Below are 13,957 nucleotides of genomic sequence, written 5' to 3' on the forward strand. Positions count from 1 at the left end.
GTGCACCCCATGGAGATTTACTATAACGTATATAACCCATTCGTAAATAGTCCTTGAGTTGCTTAGATACCTCATCTTCTTCGGATCGACTTAAGCGATACGGAGGTATACTTATTGGTGCAACACCAGGTACAATATCTATACGATGGTCTATATTACGTTTAGGAGGTAACCCATCAGGTAGTTCACTTGGAAAAACATCATGAAAATCATTTAAGATTTCATCAAGTTGTTGTTGTTCAAAATATGTTAACTGAATCGGGACATTATCGATATTGTAAACGTGAATGTCCGGATCAAGTACACAATAAAATAACGTAGAACAAGACAACTCGGATATTGATGGACACGAGGAAACAATCGAGAGGGATTGTTTTTTTACACATTGAATAAAATGCGTACAATCGTTCAGTACAAAAGAAATGGAATGTCGAACCCAATCAATAAATAAAGAAGAGTTTTTATTATAAAACCAGGGATAACCCAGTATTACATCGGTGGTACAAAGATTCATTACATGGAAGTCTACTTCCTCTATATAAGTATCAATAGAAATTCCTAATGAATGAATCGCCCCGTTGATGTATTGTACTCTTCCATCAGCCAAGTGCACCGTGTAGGTGTGATCACTTACGGTGGGTTGGATTCCCCATATCTGAACCAAACGATCATTCACAAAATTGTGTGAGCTTCCCGAATCAAATAAAAATTGTACGGGAGATCCATTGATATACCCGTTTGCACGTAGTAAATCATTGGGACCCAATACATAGTGAGGAAAAGAACATTGACAATTACTTAAATGGTGTGTATAGACCTGAAGGACATTAGGAATCTGACCTTTATGGTCTACAGCTTTAGCTTTGTTGTCGTGCTCTTTCCGTTGGAGATTTCGACATTGATCTTTTGTATGACCCTTCTTTTTGCAGAATACACAAAAAGGATGTTGTCGCTTACAATCGCGATCCAGGAATTCGTTGGGTGTCTTGCGTTTCCCAACAAATTGCGACTGCTTAGTCCCGGGCACTTCGTTGGGTTTGTTATGGTCCTTCTTCGAAGTGCGTTGATAGCGAAGAACTATTTCAACGGCCTCTTCGAAGGATTTTGGATCCTTATCGTGCACTATCCAGTGATAGTCCGAATTGGGGATGCCATTGACAAAACAAGCTATCAACCAATTGTCCCCTTCTAGACCCGATTTTTGGATTTGGGTTCTAGCATGGTGAACATAGTCTTCTAGCGAGGAAAATTTCCTGCTAGAGAGGTTCATTAAAGCTTGTGCTGCCTCGGTTCGAGAGGGAGGTTGCAGAAATTGGCCCTTAAAAACCGTGACAAAATCTGTCCAGGTATCGGGCAATTTCCCCATAGTACGGAGGCCATGCCACCAAGCGGCGGCCTTACCCCCGAGTTCTCGGCCGACATATGCAATCTTCGTACTATCTGGCGTGGGATAGAGCTCAAAATGAGACTCCCATCGTCCAAGCCATGTGCAGATTGCTTCTTCGGTTCTTTCCTTTTTGTCTCCCGTAAATGGCTTAACGACAAATGATGGTTCACCTTGTCGCTCATCAGGTCTATTAGTCTCACGTTGTAGACTAATGACACGTGCCTCAAGAGCACTCTGAGATTGCCGAAGTTCGGTCATCTGTTGAGCGGTGAAACTAAGGTATTGGGTTATTTGTGCCAAATACATCTCAGTGGACATTTGTCCAGGAGGATTCCCTTGAGTTCCTTCCGCTTGAGCGGATGACATCGGGTCGTTAATTTGAGCCATTAAAGATTATTTCTGGAAAAGAAATAGGATAAGGTCAGAGATATAGTCATAACATGTTGTCGTGATGTAAACATATCATGGGCGAGCATTAATCGATATCATTATCTCACGTCAATACCCCTCTAGACGTATGAGATGAGGTTCAAGATCAGGTTACTATGGTAACACAAAGGTGTTTTAAAAACCATGGGGGTGACAAATAAATGTCTTTCCCTGATCTCTATATCGATTTTTTCATGGTGGCTCCCCGAGGCTCAACCATGTATGTTCGCGTCATGAATAGTTTATACACGAAAAAAAATGTTAACAATAAACTATGTTTCGGTGCCCACATAAGTGGTTTCGGCTCTTTAAGTCCTATTACGAGGACCCCGAGGTGCACTTAGACCTTAAGTCTAAACATGTGTTATAGTCATATGTATCAAGGATGTTGTATGGTCTTGGTCATATTTGAACTCGAGACCTCGAGAACAAATACATTAAACACTTGAGCCAACCAAGTAAGTTGCTCTTCTCGAATGCTTAATGTTTGATGCGTATAAGAGATATGCGAGGCAATTGATCATATACGTTTTTTTAAAAGAACATATATGTCAAGGGTCCTTATTTCGCCCTCATTTACCAACACTATGTTGGTACGTTACCTAACCTCAAGTCTCGTAATTACGATGGCATACGCCAAAGTGCAACCTAATGGTGAAGCCAAATGAGCCCTCGTTTCGTAGTAGGCTCACGTGGGCCATCACATGGTCACGTCATTACGAATGCCTCTCGTAAGAACGAGCTCATGGTGGCATCGTATCCATGTGACGAGGGAAGGATGTTGGATACGTGCGTCATTGGAGCGACCTCACTTGAAGTGGGTCAAGCCCTACGTACTCAACATCATTATGGCTATTGCGTTTCTTTACGTAACGAAATCGAGGTCATCAACGGGGTTATCAACAATAAAAAATTGTTGAAAAAGGAATGGTGACAACGCCATTCTCACAAAAATGTGAGGACGGCCACCAACATCCTTTTCCCGACCATGACAACTTTCGACATAATCACGTAATAACGAATATACACATATGTTTACTTTTCACATATATACGATCAAATACGTATATATGTGACCACATATGCCTATATTAAACATATCGTTATATTAAATAGCCACAAATGATGTGATCGAGATACGTAATCGAGGTATATACCTCCACGCACACGAAACATCCACAAATAAGAGATCATCGTAATACGCAATGGAGGTATTGACCTCTTACGCATACGAGACCAAACGCATATCGTTTACAACAAATTAAGGTATTAAACTCATACGCAAACGTAACATATGTTCGTGAACGTAATACGTAATTGAGGTATTAACCTCGTACGCATACGACACTCATCACATATTATTAATATGTCAAACGAGGTATTGACCTCGTGCACATATGTAAACGTTTTAGATAATCAATTAAAGACCACTACAACATCATTGATTTAATGAAAAAAATTACATATAAACTAAACACATGATTAGATGGGAGAAGAGAGAATAGAAAAAAAAAATATGGAAAGAGTTACCGAAGTTCTTTGTTGATCGTTGTCTGGATCAAGGCCAACCGCACAATGATCGATCAGCATCAATCAAAAGACAAATGAAAAACAAAGAAACATTAGTAAAAAAATCTGATACCAAATATTATAGATCATAGTACTAATGTAAGCTTAAGATAAGGATAATGAAAAGATAGATAGAAAGGAGAAAGAGAAAGAAGGGTGCCGATCCACCCGACCAGGTAGCTAGGCCTCTTATTTATAGCGAAACCCAAGGCCCCCAGGCAAGTTCACACTTGACCTAATGGGTTGTCTCAATCCCGAGGATTAAAAGTAATCCTCCCCTTCTTTACACTCTCATTTAACCCTCACACTTATCCACGTGTATAGAATACTACGGTAAATTCTTACCACGGGATATTATATGGTCATGCCCGTAACAACATTTAATATAGAATTACACCTTAGTACCTATATTCTACTCACACATGTGCACCTTTGCACATGAGATGTATATATACCTCATTGTGGGTATTTTTGTATCTTGATGATGATAATGTTAATTTAATATAGAGTTAATCATCCCCCATCTTGTGTTGCTCATAAGTGTACTTCTCTCTCTCTTCCTCTCACACACATACACACATATATCACTTAATCTTCCACTTAACTTAATCACATAATTAGGTACCAATTAACCCTTTCTTAATTACCTATTTCTTAATAATATAGTTAAAATAAATATATTGATTATATATTGTTTACGTTATTATAATGGTTAAAGGTTTGACATGTACTCTAAGAAGTTGTGGGTTTGAATCCTTGTAAGCCAAGATGTATATCATCTTACTTGACAAGTAGGGGTGGTTTTGCAAGATGCTAAACCCATCACATTTGAGAGTAAGAAACGTACTCCTAGTCGTGGTACTCATTTCAAGAAAAATAATTATTTGCGGCAATCATACATGCATTTATGTCATGGAGACATTACCTATATGGAAATTAGTGTGTGGTAACTATAGACGACTAGTGCAAATATTTTTGTGACCAACAATACCTTATGGCTCATAAGTGACGATAGGCAAATCAGAATCCATGAACAATGTGGCTAAGCACTGAGTTGTATTCATGAACCTAACATGCTTAGCTTCACTGAAATTAAATCTAATCATTATGAACATCATCTAATAAAGTACACCTTGATGATGTTATTGTGGGAAATTCTTGGTTAGAGCTCAATCTAGAATAAATTCCATAAACACATCATCCTCGAAAGGAACCTTTTATATTTAAAATTTGTCTGAGGTAAAAAAACAATCTCTTTGAATTTCGTGACACGTCCTCAAGAGGGCATCCTTGGATACATCATACACTTGTTCTTATCTCTACTAAATTTGTTACATGAGGACACATTGCATGCATGCCATATAATGTTGGATTGACTAAAACTAACATTATATGTTTATTATCAATTCTTATCCCATTGGTCTAAGAAAAGATGCATTATTCCATAATGAACACTATAGGTTACGATTGGAAGTTTACAAAAGCATAGACCTACAATGCACATTATATTCTTAATAAAACTTATTGATTGCATACATCACACCGATGTAGGTGATTAGGTCACAAGTGCGTAATTGTGGGCAGTTAAGAGACAAGAGGACTGAGATGAAGAGAGTGAAAAGGGAATGACAATGTCAACAATTCAAAATAGCTATAAAACAATGGACTGCATTTTGTTTTCCATTAATTTATACAAATCATTTGACTGAAGATATGGTCTAAGATTGTTGATATGACAACATGTGCATGAGGGGGGAAACGACACTTTCCACCATGTTATGACATAGTTGATGCATCACAGAAGTAGTCATCATAGGTAGCTTCAAGATTAGTCCATGATACTCAAAATGCTTGAAATGCCTAAGCCATAAAGCTTACAACTATTTTCTTAGATATATACCACTTTTAAAACATTTTTAGCAATTTGCATCCTTGTCTCTTTTGGAAAAGTAAAGGTACGATAGTCAGTTGAATGTAATGTTGAGAGATGGCTTTGTGTTAAACGCATCTAAGAATACATAGATAAAGGTAGGCAACATTCGAGTTTAGATATTATAGAAGGTTTCGTTATGTCTAAAGAATAAAGGGGATTGAAGGCCCGGTCTAGTGAAAGTAAAGAAACAATAATAAAATTAACTTTACAAGTTGTAAAAATATTTAATGCCAAAATGTTGAAGGATTATTATCTTGATAGGTAATGTGGCAATAACAATAATAAATCCAAGACAATGTGCATGTCAAGACATTTCCCACCACCATGATGACATGAGGAAATGATGTTGAGAATTGTTATGGGAAAAACGAGTTGAAGTTGAAATGCAACCAACTATAACTTTTTACATAGACATCAAACTAGACAATATTATCAAAAACCAAAAGAATACACGTCAACGATAGTCTTTTGTTAAAGGTATGAGAATGTCAATCATGGTAATGAGGGATGGGGGGGGCTTTTCTCAGTGTTGAGATATTTAGGGAGGTAGGCAATTGGTATCTCAACAATATAAGTGGAGGTAGATGATTGATCCCTTACCGTTGCGTGTTCTACTTGTATTGTTTCAAAGGCACTCCTTGCATGTGAACATAGACATGCTAGTTTATATGTGTTCCAAGCCATGAGTCATCCTATGTAGTAATTAGAACTTCAAAGACAAGAAGTTCGTTTATGATGCCACATGGCACGGTCATATAATTGAAGATCACGAATGTGCATTATTTGATTGCCACGCATATGTACTCAAGGACGGGCGGTTTGATAGAATATGTGCGTGCGACTCTTGTACACATGGAGATTTGATGAGCAATCTTCCTTTTTTATCACTTGAAACATATTATGAAAGTAAGTAGGGGGGAGATTCTATGCATGAAGTTATATTGTGCATAATTTATCTTTATTTAGCTCATAACTATGATTCATGTTTATTTACAACGTCTACACAAGAGTCGTAATATTCGAGGGTTACGACCATGTGTGCACAAGGTGCATCATGCCTTAGTGGGCTGGTTTTCCAAAAGGGAGGGATGGTGTTGTCGGCTAATAATTATGAGACATTGGACGAGCGAGACACAATGGTTGCGATGCAACATGTGTGAAAGGGGAGACAACAACATGCATCAACATATGATTTGGGGCAATGGTGTGGAGTCCGGAACACAAGAATGGGTTTTACGCGTTGTTGCAATATGGAGATGAGTTTTTGGGATAATAAAAAAGAGAAGGAATCGACAAGGGGGTTGGGATGGGTAGCTAAGGTGTGGAGAGGTCATGAAGTTGAAATGATGGAGGTGGTGATATGATGATGATGATGATGATGATGATGGCGACAACAACGTCGAAGATGAGGGGGAGGATGATGGTGGTGGTGACGATAGTGATGATGATGCCAGGGATGATGGTGATGAAGAGAAGAAGAGAGATACTCTCTCATGTTGAATGGGGGTAAAAGAAAAGCAAGAGAGAGAGAGAGAGAGAGAGGGGTGGCATGTTCAATGGATGGGGGGGCACACACAAAGGAAACAAAAAGACAAGAAGAAGGAAAAGGGAGAGATGGGGGGAGGGGGTGGTATATGTCCCAATCGGAGTGCGAGAAAATACCATGTGGATCTGCGTGTGTATGTATGTGTGTATGTGTGTGTATGAGACAGAGACAGAGAGAGAGAGAGAGAGAGAGAGATGGATGGATGGATGGATGGGGATATGTGTGTGTGTATATATATGTATGTGATGGCATCATTGCTTACGCTAGGAAATGAAGGGACACGTAAAAAAAAAGAAAAAGACATTTAAATTTTAAAATTTTAAAATTTTAAAAAGAAAAATAAGAAAAGAAAAGAAAAGAAAGAAGCCTGAAAAACGAGAAGGAAGAAGAAGAGAAAGAGAGGAATATATACTCCCAAAAATTATTAAACGCGTGTTTTGAAGTCTACTTGCGATCGATCCCAAAAAGAAAGAGAGAAAGAGAGAGAGAGACTTGAGAGACTAAAGAGTGAAAGCGTCATCGCTGAACTAACAACCCACAACCTCTCTCTTTCTCTCTCTCTCTCTCTCTCTCTCTCTCTCTCTCTCTCTCTGCCTTTTCTTTTGCTTTTTCTTTGCTTCTTCGTGTGGTGTGTGGGTTGTTGATGCTCCTTCATACCGTCATCTCCATCGTCACTGTTTCTCGTCACCATCTCTCTCTCTCTCTCTCTCTAGCTCTCTCTCTCTAGCTCTCTCTCTCTCTCTCTCTCTCCTCCTACCCTTTATTAAACCTTTTCGTTCCTTGGCCCTTCATTATCATTCATCCTCCCCCCCCAAACGAAAAAACAAAAATATAGACCTACAAATTCGTGCACCCTTCCTTGTAATCCCTTCCATCATCCACCTCCTTCTCATTTCAATCCTTCTGCCTTTTTTCGATCCACACACACACACACAACACAACACAACACAACACAACACAATACAGAGCTGCTATCTCAAGAAGGAGTCGATCGCGCAGTTGTAAGCTAAATTTAAAGGTCTTAACGAGACACCAGGCAGGCAAGTGCATCCATCCCCATCATCCATCAGAATGATTCAGATGGCGCAGAGGCAGGCAGACTTGATCAAAGACCAATCCATGCTAAGCGCCGCCCAATCCAGACTCAAATCCAAGGGCTATAACAATGGCGGCGGCGCCGCCGCAGGAGGCAAGGCAATTGCAGATCGAGTGTCGGCGTTATCGAAGCGGCATGTATCGGAATCGCTGGAGTCCAGCAATAGCAGCGTGGTGGCAAAGAGGAGGAGAGCCATGGGGGCAGTGCAAGGCCCGGCGGCGGCCAAAGGGGCGCGGAATGGGATCTTGTTAGCGCGTGGTGGTGCCACCCACTCAATGCCATTGGAGGAAGGGGAAGAGGAAGAGGAGGAGGAGGAGGTGAAGGAGGATGGATTTGTTACTAGCGCGGCCACCGAGAATTCGGTGGTGGTCATCGGCATGAGCCCGGGGTGTTGTATGTGCCACGTGGCCAAGCGGCTTCTATGCAGCTTGGGTGTGAACCCGACCATTATCGAGGTGGGCAGCCAACACACGGAAGCCGCGCTCGAGGCCGCGCTCCGCCGGAAGCTCGAGCCATGTGAAACCGCCCCTAGCCCCTCTTCCGCCGGCCTCATCCCGGCCGTCTTCATCGGTGGCCGCCTTATTGGCGGCGTGGACAGCCTCATGTCCGCCCACATCTCCGGACACTTGATCCCCCAACTGAAAGAGGCCGGAGCCCTCTGGCTTTAATAACCCTATAATAAATATACACCCAACCAACCCAAGGCCACTTACTCTCCATATTAACACCCCCCCCCCCAAACAAATAGAGAGAGGGGTATGATTCATATTGGTTCTTTTTTCCCAGCTTAGTATGTAATTGCCCAACAAATTCTTTTTCATAACAATAGAAGCAGCTCACAAATGGGGGGGAAAAGATTTTAACATCATGAGGATTTTTACTCGATGGAACCTAGGACTTGGGACAAAAGACAAAATCATTGCCAATGATTCCATTTTGGCAGAGACGATAATGTGGTTGCTCTCCCTGATGATGATGTATTAGAGAGAAGCACATTGATCAATAATGTATGGATCATGCAATAGGAGAATCATGTTTTGTCATAGAGGCCATGGGATAGTAAGCAAATGGAATGGGTAAAGCTTACATCAAGTAAATTGGAGCTATAGGAATGAAACACCCTTCTTCAAACAAAGGTTGATTGATTTGTTGGGCAAAGAAAACAAAATTTACACATCTACATAATTAGTGGTTCCATTGTAGATTTGAGATTCTAATACACTCCATGTTCAATCTTCCTCTCGATCAAAATAAGGACATGAAATGACAAACTTTTGCATTGTAGTCAATTTCTATTATTCTTTGTCCCCAAATTGTGATGATGCAACTCTGACGTTTGCATTTTGTAATTCAATATCTAACCTTGTATGTCCCCTAATCAATTAAATGTAATCGGGATTTACTAGCACGTGATGACCAAAGTATCTATTGCAAAGTTATTTCTCATGTTTTTGTTCTCGAATTAAATTGATTTAATGAGGTTAAAATTTTACGTTTGTTTTATCTATGCATATAGGATTGCAAATATATAATGGTAAGGCCTACTTGAACAGATATTCGAAACTATAAAGTCTATTTCTGTTCATCTTATCTCTTCATCAAATGCAAATGGGTATCATACTTCCACATATTTGCACTCCTCTTCTTCATTATGGATGGACAATACACCTAGATCATGCATGCTTCATTAGAGAAGTTTTTGCTTAATCTTCAATCTGAATGAGTCAAACAGAATTGAACCAAATAGCGAAACCACTTAAACAAACTAAAACCGTTCAAACCAAACCACTAGAGGGATTGCAAACTCAAACCAAATAGTTCAAGATAATGACAAATGGTTTAGTTCTTAAGCCACGGTTTTGGTTTCGTTGTACACCAAAATGGAATCCAAAATATATTATTAACAAACAATATTTTTTGTTAAAATGTTTCCAAACTAAAAGTCTCCTCATTAACAGAGAAAATAGAAAATATTGTACCTAAGATATTATAGCTTATTATATTAGCAAGCTATAGCTCCAAAGTTTTTAACTAAAACTTTATAAAGTTAAAATTTAAAATTCAATCTATATTACAAAAATGTCTTAACTCTAATCTTTGAAGCCGTTTAAGCAGCTGTTTAAAACTAGTTAAACTTCAAACTATTAAGTCAATAAAAGTTCAAACTGAACCTAACCTAACTGAACATTGAACCTGCAAGCCAAACTAAACACAAACCAAAACGTTTACAAATTTTCAAACGTCTCAACCAAACCAAACCGTTTTAATTGTTAAGTCGCGGTATATGTGGCTCAGCTTGGCTCAAAACGAGCTACTCTTGATTGCTATTTGGGGCCCACACATTGTGTAGCTTTTCGAATATTTAATCCACTAATCATAGCATTTAATTCCGTGGTCAATTAACTTCGAAGATTTTATAGGCTACTTGCAAGCAATTAAATCTATGTAATCCATTCGGTAGCATTACGTACCCACCTTAGTTTTTCGCAGCTCCATTAGTGAAGTATGCTAATATAAAGGGATATTGACAACTTGGTCATTCTTTCTTATTAATTGCAGCTTCCTTTATCTTGTAATTTCTATACATCCATTGTGTTGTGTAGATTTTATATGGTTTTGAATCTAGAGATGAAGTTGTTTTCTAGCATTTGATTGGTTATGAAAGTCTTTGTTTCTTGAGTCTTGTACTCCACATTCTATAACTTTACATGGCTACAAAACAACCGAGGGGCCTATAAGACATAATACGGTGAATTGCTATGTTTTGGCATCCAATTGTTCCTAAATTAGGGGAACTATACTTTTTATTTTTTATTTTTTTTCCAAAAAAAACTCCTTCCATTAGTTATAAAATTTTACATATGAGATTAATATATACAAATCCCTGTAGGGACGCGATAAGTCCATCTTATGTGGATGCCCACCGACTCAATAAAGGGGAAGGTCGACCATTGCTGGATGAAGGCTAGTCGTTGGCTTTCAACTCCATCGGAGTTGCCCTTGAGGCCATCATATTGGCTTTTTAGAGTGGCTACAACTTCACTCCATATCTCTTGCATTAACATTATTGGGTACGCGGTTTGGTGCGAGAAGACCCGTCTACACCGTTGTTTCCATAGAGTCCAAAGAGTTATTGGGTTGACTAATTCCAACACCACTTGAGATTTGGCAGTGATAGGAGTTGAGTGGACATTGTCGATGGTGGAGAAAAAAACCTCTTGTGCTTTTATCACCAAAACCATCCCCTCCTCTTGATGCTCGTATCTGTCAATTGGGGCCTACCATGATAGCCAACATATATTGCCCCACTTAATTAAGCCTTGCACCTGGCATAATTGCAATAACCAGCCAACCCCCTGCCATATTCGATGGGACTTTGGCTAGTCACACAAAGCGTGTCAGATTGATGAATCTATTGCCTTTGGACACGCTACACAATTAGGAGAGCTAAGTTTCCCACGCTGCCATGCACCAAGCGGTAGTGACCTATGTATTAATAGTAATTGGAAGGTGGTGATTCGTCGTGTGTGTTGTTGTTTCCCGATTTTTTCCCAAAACTTGGTGATAATTGTGTGAGGAACATGATGTGTGCCAGACCTTTGCAGCAGTAGGCTCTCAGGCGGTTTGAGCAGCTAGAATATGACAACCCAATCTAGTTGTGAATTGGAAGAAAGGGATGGGTTTGCTTCCTTGCCCCGCGTAAGGATCATGCCATGTCCATTGCAAAGGGTCCCAACTAACCTTACGTAGCCATGTGTTTTCGTGAGTCATATGTGCCAATCTGGTTGTACTTTGATAGGATCATGAACTACAATCCATTTATGCCCCGTATACGCTAGTACTCAAAGGAACTATACACAATTAGCGGAATTGTTGCCACACATGTTGTAATGCCAAATTTCAAAGTGCCCTTTTTGATAACTCTAGAATATGCAATCATGTTTCTTTTCTCACATTGGTTGCTTTGGCATTTTGAAAAGAAGACAAGAGACTCGTATTCTTGAACCATTTTCCAATTTTAACTATGCAAAAGACGTCGATGTTCTGAATTATTAAAATGTTAGCAGGTCCGACATTATTAAAAATGTAAACGGAAATTGTACCCTTGAGCATCACTTTCCAATTGTTAGAGCTCTCAAAATGTACACATTATCATGCATTCTTTTGTCAATTCTCTTATTTTCTATATTCCACTAACATGCCATTTTGTCAAAAACTTACCTCTTCTCTCTTTTTCATGTCGGTGTGTTTTTCATGTCGGTGTGTATCATTAACATGCATTATAACTTGGTAATTTGTCTCATTTTCATGTCAGTGTACATTGCCAACATACACATCATTAGGTAAGTCATCTCTTTTAATTCATGTGTAGTGGGAACATACACATAACTAGGTAATTCAATCCTTTTTCAAGTAGGTGTAATATGTATTATGTGCATTAATATAGCTCAATGGTACTTTCAAGTTAGGCCATAGTAGGTTCATCAAATATGTAACTTTTAGTAATGCTTTATGTTATTAGTGCGAAACCTCAAGATTAGGTGCAAAACCACAATTTAAAACATTTCTGTACAAAGTTGTGCTAAAACACACTACCTTGAAATTTGAAAATTGCTAATAGAAATATCATGCAATCATTCATGAGCAATGGGTGATATCCATATAGTCCAATGTAATCCCGAGAATCAAACCCACTTTACAAATAATATGTACTGTGTATGAGGAGACTCTAGGAAAGAGACCAACTATCTCGAATTTGCCTACCAAAATGGAGTTTCGGAAAACACTGAGAGAGTATTGTGTTAAACCCTCCCCTCGAAGGGTTTAGTGCTATGGTAATTTCATAATAAGTAGTTAACAAATTCTGAACCGAGTCTCCATTGTTAACTTCATGTTGTGACGATGTGCATTCATTAAAGATTTATCCCTAGTGATAAAGCCCCAGCAAATAGTGCCATAAGAATAGTTCTTGTTGTAATGGCAAGGGAATGTGCAAAGTCTTTCTAAAAACATATTTCTTTAAGACTATGACTTATACTTCATTGGCGATCAATACATTTTTGAATCCACTCAGCAGTAACAAGCAACATGTGTACCTTGTTACATATGATGTGATCCATACGTAAAGATTTAGTGACAATAACCATATTCTAAATTTGAAACCTTTTTTGCGTCTCAATGGTGGAAAAGGTACACAATTATGGACCAAATCCTCTATTCTTTGCGAGATATCTTTTCGAGAGTGACCGAATTTGTACTTATTAGGACCCTCAGTATGAAATGTCCACCATTTGTCATTTGATCCTTAACCTGATACATATCATTTCTAGAAATGAAATGATAATATCTAGGTTTTGGATCCAATAATTTGGCATGCAAAAGATGAGTCCAATGAATATTCTCCATTTGTGTCATAGTAGTAGATCGTGACCCAATCTATTATATTCCATATTTTGAGTGAGTTTCTTCCTTATTTACAATTAGCTTTGTTGTGAATTGACATCATGTTGCATTGCCATTGTACTTACTAAATACTTTAAATCCCAACCTACAATAGTCTAGGATCCAAACAAAATGCGATTTCAATGCATTTGCACATGTCGGCCAACATATTCTTGCATGGTTGGATTTGCTTTTCCAAAACAACAAGAATTATCCCCTTCTTGGCACATCTACGTGTTGTAAAGCCCATCAAAGATTGATTCAATGTTCATGTGGAAGAGGAATGTAGTTGTTCTCTTCCGATTGCTCTTCAATGTTGTGTGTGTGTGTGTGTGTGTGTGTGTCTCTCTCTCTCTCTCTCTCTCTCTCTCTCTCTAGTGGATGTTAAGAAGTGATTGGAAAAAGGGATGTCAAAATTCGAACATACAAGCACACACAACAAAAATGAAATGGTTTCTTTTTGCCTTAAGTTTCGTTGATTACAAATATTGGAATGCAAAGACAAAAAATTCAGATTGCATTTAGGGCCTATCAACCTTACAAAATCATTGACAA

At 38.8% G+C, this 13,957-nt stretch overlaps 1 protein-coding gene across 1 annotated transcript; it reads left to right on the forward strand.

Annotated features, from left to right (window-relative positions):
- Positions 1–7,672: 7,672 nt before the first annotated feature.
- Positions 7,673–9,452, forward strand: LOC147860117 (uncharacterized). The gene has a single exon (XM_087324514.1). It carries the CDS (start codon positions 7,936–7,938, stop codon positions 8,626–8,628), a length of 693 nt encoding a protein of 230 aa, XP_087180640.1. The 5' UTR covers positions 7,673–7,935; the 3' UTR covers positions 8,629–9,452.
- Positions 9,453–13,957: the final 4,505 nt, after the last annotated feature.

The sequence above is a fragment of the Azolla caroliniana genome, unplaced genomic scaffold (genome assembly GCF_043228905.1).
Source record: "Azolla caroliniana isolate FFs.n. ecotype wild unplaced genomic scaffold, voAzoCaro1.0.p SCAF_9, whole genome shotgun sequence".
NCBI classification, from domain to species: Eukaryota; Viridiplantae; Streptophyta; class Polypodiopsida; order Salviniales; family Salviniaceae; genus Azolla; species Azolla caroliniana.

Coding starts and splice junctions, on each gene's coding strand:
- LOC147860117 (XM_087324514.1), top strand. CDS start 7,936: ATGATTCAGATGGCGCAGAGGCAGGCAGACTTGATCAAAGACCAATCC.